This window comes from Vidua macroura, chromosome 3 (assembly GCF_024509145.1).
Source record: "Vidua macroura isolate BioBank_ID:100142 chromosome 3, ASM2450914v1, whole genome shotgun sequence".
In the NCBI taxonomy this organism is placed as follows: Eukaryota; Metazoa; Chordata; class Aves; order Passeriformes; family Viduidae; genus Vidua; species Vidua macroura.
Window position 1 is genome coordinate 74,590,229 of NC_071573.1, and position 12,402 is coordinate 74,602,630.

The 12,402-nt window shown below is 37.6% G+C and overlaps 1 protein-coding gene across 4 annotated transcripts in view; it reads left to right on the forward strand.

The window, feature by feature from the left end:
- Positions 1-6,422, forward strand: part of USP45 (ubiquitin specific peptidase 45) — a 50,250-nt gene extending 43,828 nt beyond the window's left edge. For all 4 annotated transcript variants that reach the window (XM_053973232.1, XM_053973231.1, XM_053973230.1 and 1 more), the window contains 5 exons: positions 362-1,022; positions 2,714-2,811; positions 3,189-3,275; positions 3,719-3,872; positions 5,253-6,422. In XM_053973232.1, coding sequence (XP_053829207.1) covers positions 362-1,022; positions 2,714-2,811; positions 3,189-3,275; positions 3,719-3,872; positions 5,253-5,386 — 1,134 coding nt within the window. In that variant the 3' untranslated portion in view covers positions 5,387-6,422. The remainder of the gene's footprint in view (positions 1-361; positions 1,023-2,713; positions 2,812-3,188; positions 3,276-3,718; positions 3,873-5,252) is intronic.
- The last annotated feature ends 5,980 nt before the right edge of the window (positions 6,423-12,402 follow it).

Sequence of the window (12,402 nt, forward strand, 5' to 3'; positions counted from 1 at the left end):
TCAGGGGAGTAGCTTAAACTTGAGGACCTTTTAGAAGCTTAAATTAGATTAAGTGAATACTATTTCAAATGTGCCATCTACAGCTGTCAGAAAGTGAAAGTAATTAGTTGTGGGAAGTATTGATCTCACAGTAAGTATAAGCTGACTTAGCTGACTGGGATGTAGGTTTCTAATCCTAAGTTAGTTTAAAAACATCTTCAGGACATCAGCTATCTTAAACATGAGAGATGAAGAATATAGAACAATATAACCCCCTGATAATTTGCTTTGCATTTGTCACGTTTCAAAAGATTTGTTTGCTTAGGAATCTGCTTCCTGTTTCTCCCCTCTATTACTGAATAAATAATGCCATAATTTACAGAATCAATTGAACCATGAGAGACGGCTTACCAGAAAAGCTTCCTCAAAGGAAGAAGAAAGAAGTCCTGTTATCATGCAGGAAAAAGCCAAAAAGCTTGAGCTGGAAGGTAGCTCTGGCGTCCTGTGCTCCAAAGACCCCTGTGCAGAGGCAGCTGTCAATGGAAGCCAGACGGAGGGCAGCGAGAAGGAAGCCAGCCGCTCGGAAAGCAGCTTTGATGCAGACAGTGAAGCCTCAGAAAGCGAGAGTGCTTCTAAGCAAACAACTTTGAGCCCAGCCAGCAGCGTGTCTGGTGTGCACTTAAACCCTAAAACGCCGCACAGCAAGCCAAGCGACAGCAACGAAGAGATGATTTCCAGTGCCATATCCAAGCTTAGCTTCTGCGATCCTGTAAATGAAGATAAAAAATCAAGTTGTGGAGATCCAGCATTAGGTTTATCAAATAATTCCATGTTCTCAGTAGGCAAATCTTCACTATCCCAAAACCCTCAAAATGCTTTCCAGACACTTTCCCAAAGCTACATAACTAGCTCAAAGGAATGTTCTGTTCAGTCCTGCCTTTACCAGTTCACCTCTGTAGAGCTCCTAATGGGGAACAACAAGCTTTTATGTGAGAGCTGCACAGAAAGGAAACAGAAGTATCAGAAGAAAACCAACTCCACAGGTAATGAGCCTGTACCTCTGGACAATTTTCAGCATTGCCTCCCAAAACCTGTGTGCTGGCTGCTCTTCCATTGCTCCAGCATGGGCCTCACTGCTGTAGTTAAACAGAAAATGTCTCCCCAAAGAAAACTTGCTTGTAACAACTTAAAACTTCATCAGGCAATGGCAATAAGACTAATTTTTATATTAGAACATAATCATAGATGTAACATAGAATTCATTTTGCATCTTTATTCTATCCAAGATGAAGAATTTAAAGATAACCATAAACCGAGTATGTGCATTGCTCGATACTAATCTTTGCTGCTATTTCTGTTCCTTACAATCCTCAAAGCTTTGAAAATATATGCTGTAATATTCAGCCCCAGTAGCTTACATAATCAGGGAAGTAATGTAATTACATATGGAAAAGAGGCAAAAAGAGGGTTGTAATGAAGAGAGGAAAAAAAATTCCAAAAATTTGTTAGAATGGAGATGAGAGAGAAGTACCTTCTTCTGACAGTGTTTTCCTCGATGCTTATATAGCCCAAGCAGACAATTAGAATTCACTGAATAAGAAAACCAACTTAAATTTAATGAAAAAATAATATTTTAGAAGGACTGGAGGATTGGGGGTTTTTTAATATATAGAATTTCAGAAGAATAAAAATTTAAGCTCTTCTGATAATTTGTAAATACAATAAAGGGAGCTCATATAATAACAAAAAATTGCCTGTTTGCTGTGCATTTATAGATATCTGGGGAGATACAAGTTAAGCATGAGCAAATTCAGAAAAAAAATTTGTATTTTATAGGCATTCCTTTAATCATCATGGGACTGTAAGTGCTATTTAATAACACCTTGGTTCCTTGGGCACCGTGGAAAAGAAAAATTAATTCACAACTAATCATTTATTTTTTCCTTCTAAAACAAAAGATGTAAGAGGTCACCTAATTAAACATTAAGTGCTCCATTATATCTCAAATTAACTATTTTCTTTTGAACATACAAAAAAAACCAGTAAATTAATTTTTTCAGCAAAAACAAACGCTAGTGGCATGTTCCCTTTTACTGTGGAGCTTTGCTGTGGAGCTTTCACTGTGCTACTTTTGGTAAGCGCCCTGTGTTCCGTGCCTTCTGCACCATAGGGGGTTTGGGAGCCACATATCCCAATCCTGAATGCTGAAGCCAGCAGGTTAGGAAGCTTCCTGACGCAGACACCCCTCCTCAGACCTTTCTTGTAGTCATGCAGAAAGAACCAAAGAATGGAAAACTAAACTCTTAGTGATTAGGACATTAGCATAGATAAATAGACTTGTGCCTTCCAGTTTTTATCCAGGGATCGTGCATTTATTTTAGGTTTTAACGGGAAGGTTGGGTGCTATAGTAACAGACAATATAAGTATCTCAGTGTGCAAGCTGACCTAGATAGTGGACAGGATTCCAGCTTCTGATCTGATTTGCACAAGACTGGCTAAAATAATGCTTAGATTTCACAGAATAAATAATATAGATTATATAAATAATAATTATATTTATTAACTAGAAAAAGGAGAAAACATTTTTGTTACTCCCCAAAGTGTCCCTTGTGTTTTGTATATGTACAGAAACATCACAGCATAGATCTAGTCTGTCAGATGTTTAGAAAGTACTTTAAAAATTCCATATGACTGCCTTCACTTTACAAATTATTTTGATATTCATAAATACAGAAAAGAAAATGGAAGGTGTCTACACAAATGCACGGAAACAGCTGCTGATTTCTTCAGTTCCTGCTATTCTTATTCTCCACCTGAAAAGATTCCACCAGGTAAGAGGCCAAACCCCCCTTGTATATTCCTCCACCCCACTGGTGGACAAGCAGTTCTTCAAGTGTCATTGTAGATCCCAATACTGCCTTTTTAGAAGGTAGAAGAACTGTGTGAAACATGCTGATGTTTGTTGTGGTTATTCTAACATCTTCAGAGTACATTTAACCTTCCTGACCTATCCAGGGAAACCCCTTGTGTGTCCGTCACGTTATATGTAGCACTGCATTGGAAACATAACAAAGAATGTTTAAATCAGTTGAAATCTTACTCTTGGATTTGGTTAATTTTAATAGTATAGTGATCCACCTTAGCTTTAAAAAGCTTCCTCATAAAAATACTTATTTTACAGTTTTTTTTTTTTTTTTTTCTTTTGAAGGCTGGTTTGAGTCTACGGAAAGTAAACAGGCATGTGGATTTCCCATTGATTTTAGACTTAGCACCATTTTGTGCTGCATCTTGCAAGGTACCATTTAAAATCTTTATTTTTGTTGTACTTCAGCAGTTGGTGTCTTGACCACAAGTTAAATTGGATTGATGATGATGATGATAATGATGATTTTTAATTAAATTGTAGAGTGAATTTTTCAGATAGTGTCTTGAGATCAGAACTGTAATTGTGTGCAATCCCATTCATATCAAGAATATCATAGATGTCAGCTAATATTTGTTAAGCTGTGATGCCCTGGTGATGTTGGTGGACAAGTATTAAGGACAAGTATTACTGCCTCTATGGTAACTAAATTAGTAAAACTACTGAGTCTTGTAATAGAGGTATTTTGCTGTTGGAAATGCTGTAGATGGCTGATTGCCTCTTTTGGAACCATACTGCTGGTAGCTACTTAAGATGCCTGTAAAATTTATTGTGAAATAATTAACTTCTGTTTTTTTGTGTTTCTGGGGATGCAGAACGTTATGGATGGTGCAAGAGTGCTGTATAGTCTTTATGGAATAGTGGAGCACAGTGGCTCAATGAGAGGTGGTCATTATGCAGCGTATGTGAAAGTCAGGACATCCTCCAAGAAATTGCTAGAGCATATTTCTACCACTAAAACTGTTCTGGGTATGTACAAACAGAGCTTCCTTTTCTTGACTGTAAACCAAAAGTAACTGTCTACAGGGATTTACAGCAAATAATTTTTTAGCTGAGAATAATTGTGGTTTTTAGACAAGTTGTAGGAACCCAATCCCAGGATGTGCTCTAGGCCAGGCTGGATGGATCTCTGAGCAACCTGGGCTAGTGGAAGGTGTCCCTGCCCATGGCAGAACTGTTAGAACTAGATGATCTTTGAAGTTTCTTTCAACTCAAACCAACCTATGATTCTATTAATTATTCTTTTTTGTTGTTGTTGCACACAATACAGATCCTACTTCTGCTATTAATCCCATATAGAACTGAGTGAATAATGGAATTTTGATTCAGCTATTAAACAGATAATTGAGGGAAAACTTTTCTGTCTTTCCTACTCAAAGTAATACATTCTGATCAGGAGTTTTGCCTGATTAATTATTTGTCATATTTGGTATCTGAAAATGGTTTAGTACACCAGTCAAATCCATTATATTAAATCATATTTTCTGAATATTTGAGCATTTTATGTATCTTACGTATTTTAGGATGGGAATTTTTTAATACTTAAAAGTCTGGAATACTCTGGTTTAATGTGAACAGCAAGAATCTTTTTCATGGAAGATACAAGGTTTGGTGTAGGGTTTCTGTTGGCATTTTGAGAACAGCACATTAGTTCTTTCTTATTAATAGTTGATGGGTATGCAGAACAGATTATTTGGGATACAAGTATCATAAAGTCACCCTAGGACAAGAATGAAATAAGTTTCCAGGACAGAATCTGTTAGTGAAAAATTTGCAGCAGCAAGAATATGTTAAGCTGTCAAAGTTAGGTAAATATATTTACTGTTTACCTTCCTGGGGGAAAGTATGAACCAAACATTATCCTTTCTATTTTGTGTACTATCACTTTGCATTTGAAGCTCATTTCCCAGAAACACAATCTTTTACCTTATTCATGAAATCAAAGTTTCCTTCAGTCTTATGCTTGACTTGCAATGATTATTAGAACAGATTAGATCTTTTCATGTTCTTCATTTCACACTGGTCAGCTTTTAAAATAAGACCTTCTTTCTATGTCAGAACTGGTTGAATTCTAGTATAACTTCCTGTTGGAACTCAGCAAGCTGTACTGGAGATGTCTTAGGCTTTCTAAAAAATATATGGAAAAAGCCATGGCAGCATCCATTCCTATGCATTGTCTTCCACCAATTTCTCTTACAGTGCTCTTTGACATGTAAGTTTCAAACTGTATCTAAGTAATGAATTACTCTTGTAGGTTAGAAGCTTCACTTGCTTTTTGAAATAGCCACTGTATTTTCTTGATGATGTTGTGAAAGACAAGAAAAAATTTCTTTTGCTTCTGTATTTCAGGTTTAAAAGAAGCCATGGGAGCATCAGGAGGACAGTGGGTGTACGTTAGTGATGCCCATGTTCAGATGGTTCCAGAATCAAGAGTACTAAATGCACAAGCATATCTACTTTTTTATGAAAGATTATTACTATAATTCTTAACAGTTTAATTTCAAAGAAGGTAGTGTTATTTAGTTTATCTTATTTAAAGCTGCAGTGGTAAGAGTACCTGTAAATATTGTGCCTTTATCTTGTAGAGAATTTATCATATTTTGACTCTGAATTTCAGTTAAACTATTATAAATATCTGAATGATTCTCTTAAAGTATGCACTTTGCCAAACATATAAAATTTCTGGGTTCATTAAGATGCAGTACTGTTAGAATGTAAGATGATGTCCTATCCTACTGAGGTTTAGGGAAAGTTTGTTTTTGGTTATAATAAAGATAAGCTTTCGCCCATAGTTCTAGAACAATTGAGAATAGAAATACTGATAGCGCTAAGTGCCTGGATTTGCTGGTGTACAGTAACAATGTAAAGTGTTCAACTTCTTTTGATCCAGTCCAGACCCTTCCCATCACTGGGTTGGATGTCAGCTGTTAAGATTTCTACAAACAAGAGCCTGTCAAATAGTGTTGCTTCTGTGTGTAGTAATTGGAAAGCAGAGTCGTTCCAGAATGGAGTGACTCCCCAGCTGTCTCTGGGCAGTGCTTCAGTGCACTTTCCTGATAAGAGCTGGGAATAGATTGGGAAAACATGGCTTCTAAATAGTGACAGTGAATCCTCAGATACCCAGTACCCTTTCAGTTGTCTCTAACTGGCACTGGTATAGCAATGTACTCCTGTTTCAATATAAATATGTACTTGGTGTGCATAAGTATATCCTCTGAGATATATACACACACCATAAATCCATCAATAGATATTGTCATTTTACCTTCTAGGAAAGAGATTTGCAAATAATTTCTGTATTTAGTAATTTTTCAACTTCACAATTATGACAATGTACAGCATATAAGCTTGTGTATGTACAGAGTTTAAGTGTAATTCAGTAAATTCTGTTACTTTTGGTTCCAAATATGAACTTGTTTATCTGTTCCTGAATACTTTTCTCACAGGAGTAATAAACTATAACTTATTTTTGCACTCTGTGTGTGAGTTGGACAGTAAATGATGACCTTTGCCCTCTGATACATGTCTGGACTTCCTTTTGTCAGCAGTGGGGGACAGCAGGAGTCCTAGTGGCGGAACTGGTTTCTGTAGACTGTGTGACTGCCCTGTTTTGAGGTGGTACTTCCTTTGGTAATTTCTCATTTCCATCCCAGAGAGTAACAGATTCATTCTAAGGTCAAGACCTGATGACTACTTGAAGTCTTGTGGTAATTAATTCATTTAATAAGCAGTTACTTAAATACAAATTACTTCTGTAACAGTTCCATCCTGTATGACTTGCTCTTTGGTAGAGAAAAAAATGTTAATATATGCTTACTGTTTTCATTTATGGTAATGTTTTTTTAATGAAAAAACATGCTGTCCCTATTGCTGTCTGTACCACATGTTGTCATACCTACCTGCCTGACTCTCCTATTCTCCATTTCAGAGCTTCATCCCACTTGCATTCTCTCTTTGGCATAAGAAAATGGCACAGCCTGCTAGAATTGCATTTGCTCAAACTGCTGAGGTGTAAGAGCCACATAACTTGCACATTCTTGTTCAGGCAGTAGGGATTGTTAGGCCATACAACTGATAGTCATAATGGAGTGAGCCTCTGGTTGCACAGCATTTTATTTCCAAAAGGAAAACTCCTCTGTTTAGATCAAAATTAGGCTCTGTGTTTTGGCCAAAACCATGTTTTTTTCCTTGTATAAATTAAAATTGTCTCAGTCTACCCAAAAGTAGTAAAACTCAGAGAAACCAAGCAGCCAGCTTTAGCTATCTGTATTCCAGCTAACAAGATCTTAACCTAAGTCTACACTAAGTAAGAAAGAAAGATAATGTTTAGATGAGAGTTGGTTAAAATACCATAATTCTCTTTTAGTTCCTTATCTTCCCATACCATTCATCCACCTACACATGTCTTTATCCTCTTTGTGTGTACCTGATCAAAACTCAGAATTAGTTCCAGGCAACAGTCATAGCAAATGGCAACTAAGTATCACTTATGTGACACAATCTTGCTAGGAGGACACATGAAGTGAATCCTCCACCCTAAAGCACGCAGAGTGAGTAGCTGACACCTGACGTTCCTCTCTTTGCTGACTTCTGGAAAACTACTGAATTTAAGTACCTGTATTAATCTACTTTTTAGCCTAGAACTACCTCCCTAGACTGCCCAACTAGGACAGAAAGAGAATGAGGTTCTTAACCTGTTGCTTCCTACTTTTAATGCTATTATCAGGAAATTCCTGAGGTGGTCTTGGTTCTTTTTAACTGGAGTTTGCAAGCTGATTGCTGAAATTTTCCCAAGTGAACTTCACTGCCTAGGATAGCATAAAAGATGCTGGCAGGATTATTTTCTCTTTAACAGCCAGGGAACATTTACTTGTATTTACAGGTATTTTATAGAACATAGAGAGAAAGTGCCATGAAAAAGAGCCAATGCCTTTATTCAAGATCATTTTTATTATTTTTTAAAAATATTTTTTCTTTATTATCACTGTTGTTCCTGGATGAGGTGTTCTGAGTGGAAATAAAAAGCTATGTTGGAAGGAACTCTGTAAACCTTGAGTCAGGAACAGGTATGAAAATATGATAGAAGGAAGCATTCTCTAAAAATGAAGGCAATAGGTGAAGTTATGCCTTCAAAATGAAAAAACTAATGACCAGTGCAAGATGTCACACACAATTTTAGATGCAAGTCACAGTGTCCTTTACACAGATCTAAGTTATTTTGTGTAAAGTTTGGCTCTAAAGAAATGACATAAATGTGTATACTGAAGACTTCTTATAATTCTTTATCAGGAATTGGAAAAGAAGCTCAGAGCATTCTGGGAAAACAAGAGTATACATCCTATATGTGCTAGAATGTTAAATATGATTCTAGAGTCAAAGAACTGGCAGTTTGCTGCAACTACCAGATGTGTGCACGCTATTGAAAAGCTGTATGTTTTCAGAATTCAAGTGAAGGCCTTGAAAGTTTAACACTCTCCTTAAAATGTCTTATGTTACCAACCAAAAATCTCTTCAGGCCTACAGGATGTACTCCTTATAGAGCTTCACCATACTTTTGTGGTCCCCCACCCTGAGAAAGTGCAGTAGCCTGGGTCTTCATGTGGCATACCTTCAAAATGGCTTTCTCTTCATCCCACCCTTCTCTTCTCACAAGGGCACCACTGCTTTCTTCATCAGCTCCATTTGTTCTTTATGGTTTTGGGGTCTCCATAAGCCAGCCTCAATGTCAATGTCTTTGCTTTCATTGATCCTTAAGCAGGATATAGTGGTTCCCAATCTCATCACTTACTCTGTAAGCTTGCAAAGCTCTTGCAGGAAGAGCTACTGTTGCTGTAGTCTGGTCTGTCCCCACCACCACACTGGCTCTGCCTACAGGCTGCAATACTGACCCCTGAGAAAAGCTGTGACTCCTGAGCAGCTCTCTGCTGACCAGTCACAAGACAATACCTGTAAAACAATTACAAAGGATTCAATTAAATAGTTCCTCACTCATCAGTAAGTAAACGTCACCTATGGGAAGTATCTGATTTACATATATGGACAACTGGAACCCCTTACAAGTTTCCCCAGAACAGAGGCATCAACAAAGACCACTGCATCAGCTAAGGAGTTAGCACAGATTATAAGAAAGAACTTTGTTATCTTTGGATTTATCTATCATTTACACCAAAAGAGATTTATTATACTAACCTGTCTACAATATGTGTACAGACATCATGTTTGCATTAGTCTGTTCTCCTAAGAGACGGCTACAAATAGAGGTGAAGAAAAACAAACCCTGAACTTTGCCGCCCAAAATGTACACACTGTAATCGTCTTTGTTTAGAAAATGAAATCCATGCAGTCTGCCAACCTTCCTCCCCTTTCCCATCTGCACCCTCTGTGTGCATCAATGAAGTGCTCTTACCTATGGATTTCAAGTGGTAGCAGGTGAGAGTGGTTTATAAATTCATTAAAAGGCTGAAATATCTAACTTCACCATTTGCTTCTCTGTATGCTTCTTTTTTATACTAACACAAACTGAATCATAAAGGGACATGAAATTAATGTACCTACATTCTCAACCCATTATAGAAATCTTATTTCAACATACTGGTAACAAAATAAGAAAGGAGTAATTTCTTTAGTACAAAATCTAAGATGTATTAAAAAGGAAACAAATTAGATGGGAACAAAGAAAGCATTTAAATACAACTCTTCTGTTAACAATAATTAACAAATTCAATTTTCATTAAAAAGTGGTAGCACACCTCAGCTTTAGCTATCTGTGTTCCAGCTAACAACATCATAACCTAAGTCTACACTAAGTAAGAAAGAAAGATAATGTTTAGATGAGGGTTGTTACAACAACCCTGATTAAACAAAGATTTGATACTCCTTAGTTTTCAATATCTGGACTCTATTTTGCTGTACCCTGTACACATTTATGTATTTGTACAAAGATTTGTATATCTACATGAAAGAAATGCCACTATTCTTTGGTAGAAACATTTCAGTCTAATTATTTTAGAACAGATTATTGTTGCTTCTGTGTCTATTTATCATGTCTTAGACTGTCATTTTGCCAGCTGTTCTAGCTGTTGTACCTCTCCTGTTGGTGTATAAACAAATAGCAGAAATAGTGGAAAAGTGATTATTCAAAATGATTCATAATCTATTTTTTGTAAATGAGATTATAAAATATATTTTCAGATGGATGTCTGTTTGTGCAAATCAAAACACTTTCTTTGCACAACATTACATAAGAAGTCTGAGTGAATTTTTACTTTATAATAAAACAATTGCTATGCATTCCAGCCACTTCAAAACTACTTGGTGTACATTCCACTTATATAAGGTTATAAATACTTCCATTGTCATTGATAGCAGTAGAAAAAAATAACTTTTAAGTGTCGAGAATGTTTCTTACATCTATTGCAGCTTCCAGGATTTCTCTAGTACAAAATGTAAAGTTGCAGAACTGCTTTTAAAAGAAAACAAGAATGTTTATTTTGAGAGAGTTTATGACTTCTTAGCAATTACGTCATTGCTTTGCTGGTTTAGGGTTTTTTTGCTTTTGAGCTGTGTAACATGGGAATCATTTAATGTATTCTGTAGTGAAACCACCATGTCAATGGTCTCCATTCCCTATTTAGCTATTCCACAAACCTGAGTTCTGATTCTACTGTCATTTATACATGGAGATAATCCCTGATATGTTCATGTGTGCTTGTGCTTACACAAAAGACAATCCTATAATGAAAAATCTTGTTGCTAAGTTCAAAATACTTGTGAGCAATAAATCAAGCATGTTAAAAGTTTAAACTAGTTTTCATTCATTTCATTTTTTCATCTATTTGAACTAATAGTCTTAACTCTACTCTGCAGGTATTTAAATAACAAATAGTATTTTTACAATTTGACTACAGTGCTGATACATTTCACTTGTAGATTTATAATTCCAAATATTACTAAGTAAACAGGGTCTTACATACAGACTGTATTTGAAAAACAAACACAAGTCTGATCAGTTTTCCAGTCTACCCAAGGTGCTTTAATAAGTTTCTGAGAAAATAGCTGCATCTGTCATCTATTCATTCTGTCTTTTCATCTGTTATATATTGTTAGAAAAATGTGTAAATAAAACATCCAGCCATTTGGAAAACTGTATTATTTAAAGCTATATGTTGTACATCTGAGCTCATGTATTTTTGCTTTTGTCTTGTCTCACATCATCACTGCCTGTGGAAGAGCTCCCCAGAGATGAATCCATATCCTTGAACACTTAAGGTGCACTGCTTGTTTCCCCTGCCTTAGTAACTCTGTGACACAGGGCACAGATAAAATTTGTTCCCTTTACAAGAACTGAGTTCTGTTATTTATGATAAAACCAGGACCAAGAGTGGGACTTCCTCGCATGCCCCATTTCAGTAGCAGCTGGAAGTTTGTCCATCCATAAGCATCACTCCAGAGTTCCAGCTGTAAGTTGACACTGGACAGACTTAAAACTTCCACAGCATTTCTGTCCATGGAAAGCATTCTCAGTCCTGCCATTCCATGTGACACAAAAAGGGGGAAATCTAGAATGCTTCAGCCAACACTGATATGTAGCCTAAGTGGCACTGACAATCATAACAAAAGTTTCTTGAATCCTTGAATTTTCTATAGATTTATAATAGTTATTTTTGCTACTCCGTGTGGGTATTAATATAACTTTATGCAGTGATCAGAGAGACTGTGGATGTTTTAGGCATTTACATCCATGACGCTGAAGGAAGGGAAGGCAGTGATCCCAGCGGTAAGTAATGTGCCAGCTAATGGAAACCTCTGCTCCACACAAAGGAATGGAATTACTCAGATCCTGCCTACAGAGTCATCCCCAGTGTCCATACAAGAAGAGCTGTTTACTGCAGGCGATTTTTTTTTTCCTTCATACCTTAAAATAAAATGAAAAATTCCAGGTAGAACTCACAGAAGTTCATTTGGATATTCTGGATAAGCTACTTGGAGAATTGTCCTGCTTCGCAAGCACTCCTTACAGCCATACACTGGCCTGACTTTGAAGGCTCACACCCTGTAGCTGTGCAACACAGCGGTTATTATGTAGGGCCATTTCCCAGAGCCTGTCCACTTACGTACTTACAGCACTTACACGCGTAGCTAGCAGCTTTATAAACTTATTCATGCAGCTTTACATACTTCTTCATGTCGACCCCGCAGTGGAAACAGGGATCGCACTCTGACGAGAAGTTATCCGTGGAGCCACGGAGCTAACGAGCCTCCCATGGGCCTCCTCACACCACGGCAGGCGGGAGGGTGAATCCCGCTCCATTCCCGCCGCTCCGGGCAGGAGCGCGTCCCCGCCTCCCTCCGCGCCCGCGGCAGGGCCGGCGGGGCTGCCCGCAGTAAAGATGGCGGCAGCGGGCGTTGGCGCTCCGGCCGGGGCGAGGGAAACGGGAAGCGCCGCCCGGCCGCCCTCAGCAAAGATGGCGGAGGAAGGCGCCCGTGTATGCCAGGCGAG